Source organism: Panthera leo, chromosome B3 (assembly GCF_018350215.1).
Source record: "Panthera leo isolate Ple1 chromosome B3, P.leo_Ple1_pat1.1, whole genome shotgun sequence".
NCBI lineage: Eukaryota > Metazoa > Chordata > Mammalia > Carnivora > Felidae > Panthera > Panthera leo.
This window is the reverse complement of record NC_056684.1, coordinates 62,838,837-62,842,910: the sequence shown is the minus strand read 5'-3', so window position 1 is coordinate 62,842,910 and position 4,074 is coordinate 62,838,837. Positions and strand designations below refer to the sequence as shown.

At 54.2% G+C, this 4,074-nt stretch overlaps 1 protein-coding gene across 1 annotated transcript in view; it reads right to left on the bottom strand.

Annotated features, from left to right (window-relative positions):
* GPR176 (G protein-coupled receptor 176) overlaps positions 1-1,200 on the bottom strand; it is a 125,181-nt gene extending 123,981 nt beyond the window's left edge. Inside the window, exon 1 of the mRNA XM_042942443.1 lies at positions 132-1,200. Coding sequence (XP_042798377.1) covers positions 132-303 — 172 coding nt within the window. The 5' untranslated portion in view covers positions 304-1,200. The remainder of the gene's footprint in view (positions 1-131) is intronic.
* Between the last annotated feature and the right edge of the window lie 2,874 nt (positions 1,201-4,074).

Below are 4,074 nucleotides of genomic sequence, written 5' to 3'. Positions count from 1 at the left end.
ACCCCACTGTCTCCACTTTGCCAGGCACTCCGAAACCCACGGCGGCTCCGGCGACCCCCCGATCCCGTGCCCTCTCCGAGCCTGTGCGCTCAGGGAAGCCCACCCGGGAGGCGCCCCCGCGGGTGGCTTACCGAGCAGCGAGCCTATGAAGATGACGACCTGCACGGTGGTGGTGAACTGGCGGTACAGCTGCACCTCGCCCAACTCCCCGAGCGCGCTGCGGTTGGCGCCCCCAGCCTCGGCGCCGGACGCGTTGCGCGGCTCGCTGGCGTTTCTGGAGATCCAGCTGCCGTTGTGCCCCATAGCGAGGCTGGGGTTCCGGCTCTGATCGTCGCCCGCCCGTCCGCCCACCACGGAGCCCCGCCCGGGTCTCTCTCGCCCCGGGTGCGGAGCAACACGCGGGCGCCTGGTGGAGTCCTGGAGAACCCGGGGCAGCCGCGGGTCCCCTCACGTCTCCACATCGCCAGCCCCGCGGCCTGGGAGGCGGGGAGGGGGGAGATCGAGGCCGCGCCCCAAGCCGGTTCCCTCCTGGGTCCCAGTCAGCAGCCACATGGAGGCGGCATGGTCTGAGACCGCTGAGCTGCGTCCGTCCCTCCTCCCGGGTAGTCAGCGCCGCCAAGCTCACTCAGCAGAGATGGAAACACGGGAGGCATTTGAGAGTCAAGGAGGGCGCTCCCCGCTCCCGCCGCCCCCTTCAACTTCTCCTTCCACGCCCCGAGGGCCGGGCCATCCCTCTCGAGTCCCAGCCGGCTGACCCGCTCGGCCTCTCTCAGAAGGAAGAGAACATTTGGCTGAAGCCGTTTTTCAATCCTGCTGGCTTCGAGGGGCTGGATGGCGATGGGAAAGCTGCGAAATACCCAAGCCAAATGACCGGAGCTCCGAGGGGACCCCCGAGTCCCCGACGGCACCCTCGGTCTGGGCGGAATGCCCTGAATTTACGCGCAACAGCCTCGCCCTCCGCGGCCGGCCGTCCCCCAGGACGCCCGCGAAGTCTCCTCTGGCCCAGCCCCTCGTGCGGGGATCCGACCTCCCGCCTCGGTGCCAGCGGCAGGGACCCCCTCTTACAGCCCCTTTGCCTCTGCACGACCCAGAGCCTCCCTTCGTGGCCCTGCTCCCGCCTTTGCTACCGGGAGAGACGCTCGCGGATGCTCGGGAACAAGGGAGAACGCGCCTAGAAAGTCAAGGAACCGTCTGCGCGACAGCCCGACTGCCAGCGCACGCCGGGGGGCAGAGGAGGGCGCGCGGCCCGCGGGGGTGGGGCGGTCACGTGACGCGCGACTCCGCCCCCCCCCCCCCCACGCCGGAGGGGGCCGCGGGGATGGCGCCATTTTGGCCATTCCGAGAGTGATTGCCAAGGCTGGAGCGTGGGCAGCGCGGAGGATCGTTCTTTGGCTGCGGTGGACGCGTTCAAGGCGCTGACCGGGCTTCGGTTTATTTACTCCTGTGGTTACGGCTCCCTGTAGCGTCAGCAGGGGGGCTGCGTGAGAGGCCCATGATTACACACTACGCTGCCACCTGGGCAAGAAGCCCAGCCTCCCGCCCTTCAGTGAGTCTGGGCTGCAGCTGAAGGTGAAAGATGGAATTTAGGAGCCGGTGCACGGTTTCCTGGGCCTCTTTACTGCGTCTCATCTCTAAAAGGTTTGCAGTACAGCTCAAGTCTGGTGGGTTCCGGGGGATGAACTCGGGCAGGGAGCAACTTCCTGCGAGCTAATGCAAAAAGTTGGGAAGCTGCAATAACCACGTGGAGAAGAAACGGTACAGAGAAACTGAGTAGTAAAAGGAACGTGTACCGCATCCAGAGAAAGGATCTGGAGAAAAGGAGAAATGAGACAGGAAAAGGCAGCTAACGATTTGCTTGTTTTGAGCTTATGGAAAGTGGTTTCTTTTTTAATTAATGAAGGACTTGGTAGAGGGCTTTTAACATATTGACCGATAGCATTAGGTCCCAGAATACTAACTCTTCAAAATTGAATAAAATTACAGAATTTGGGGCGGGGGGGGGGGGGGTCCCTGGCTGGCTGGCTGGCTGGCTGGCTGGCTGGCTCCATAGAACATGCAACTCTTGATCTGCGGGTTGTGTGTTACAGCGCTATGTTGGGCGTAGAGAGGTTACTTTAAAAATTTTAGTGAGGGGCGCCTGGGTGGTTCAGGTAGTGATCTCGCGGTCCGTGAGTTCGAGCCCCACGTCGGGCTCTGTGCTGACAGCTCGGAGCCTGGAGCCTGCTTCTGTTTGTGTCTCCCTCTCTCTCTCTGCCCCTCCCCTGTTCGCGCTCTGTCTCTCTCTGCCTTTCAAAAATAAATAAATGTTAAAAAAAAATTTTTTTAATAAAAATAAAAAGTTTACTGAATTCATGGGGCACCTGGGTGGCTCAGGTCATGATCTCACAGTTTGTGAGTTCGAGCCCCATGTTGGGCTCTGTGCTGACAGCTCAGAGTCTGGAGCCTGCTTCGGATTCCGTGACTCCCTCCCTCTGCTCCTCCCCTGCTCACACTCTGTCTCTCTCTCAAAAATAAAGATTAAAAAAAAATTTCCTGTCTCAAGGCTGATGCTGCTACAGTATGGCTACTCGACTTTTGCTCTACAAGCAATGAAGTCTTAAAAAGCAAATGTGTTGTATCTTTGAGTTCCCACAATACCTACACATAATAATCCTCTATGTAAGCAGTTATTTTAAACATTTCAGAGGCTATAAAAAAAGAAGAGGCAAACTTACTGACTAGTTGAATTTTTAAAGGCATTCCCAGTAGTTAAGATTAGTTCTCAGAGACCAAAGTTTTAAGATGAAATCCCTTGCACTGGAATCATTACAGAAGTAACAAAATGTAGTAGTTGTTTGGCAACATCCAGCACATTCTGTCAGGAAGGGTTGCAGAAGAATGTGTGTAAATGAGTTTAGTAGCAGTTATAAAAATACCTCTTTACCTGCCACTCTGATGGAAGTTTTGGGATGACGGAGGGCTTCCTGAGGTCCAGAGCCAACATCCAAGAAAGAATTGTTGAAGATGGTGATTGTATGAAAGCACAGGGACAGGGCCTGTAGGCAGAAAGAGCTGCATTACAAGGGGGGAGGGGGCAGCAGTGACCTTTGTATGGAGTCTGGGGAAATAAAGTCCAGAGGGAGTTTCCAAAGAGTCTTTCACATGCTGAAGACTTACTGGAGTCCTGGCTATTGTCAAGCTAAGGTTTTTCCCTCTTGCAAAGCATTAACATTAAGACAGTAGGGAGGGGCACCTGGGCTTCACCTCAGGTCATGATCTCATGGGTTGGTGGTTTCGAGCCCCCTAGTCGGGCTCTATGCTGACAGCTCAGAGCCTGGAGCCTGCCTCGGAGTCTGTGTCTCCCTCTCTCTCTGCCCCTCCTCTGCTCATGCGCGCTCTCTCTCTCTCTCTCTCTCTCTCTCTCTCTCTCTCTCTCTCTCTCTCTCCTCTTAAAAATAAACATTAAAAAAAAAAGAGTAGGGAGTTTCTGGATTTTAGGACATTGACATTGATGGGATTGCCTTTTTCTGGTAAACTGGTGGAGACTCTTATCAGTTTAACTCTGTTTTTTTGTCCTTTCTGGTTTTTGGGTAGCTGTGAGTGTCCAAGGAATATCACACATATACCACCCGGTGGGGGGAAAGAGGGGTGCTGTTAGCCTGCACTTTGCCCACAACTTACCCCACTCTCCCTCATCAACTCCCTATTCAAAACTGCTAGGAAAAGTTGGGATAAAGATGTAGGAAAGAGTCAGTTTTGTAGATGCAAAAAGTAGTAAAGAAAGAAACTTCTCATTTTTTTATTCTGAAAAGATACCAGTAAATCCTCTTCAGGCCCTAAATTGGTATTGTAACCAAACTTACCTGAGTTAGGTTCTTGGTGAGTCACAAATAGAAACTAAACCAGGTGAGTTGTCACACAAAAGAAACTTTATTTGCAGCGAATAAGTAGATCAAGGGGGAATAACTTCCAAAGCCTGACTTAGGAGCAAGGAAGAATGCGTTCCTTTTATCTAGGGTTAGGATGAATAGATAGGGGAGTCTTGTTATTGTATAGAGGCAGGTGTAAGGTCTCACGTTTGCCTTAAGAAAACAT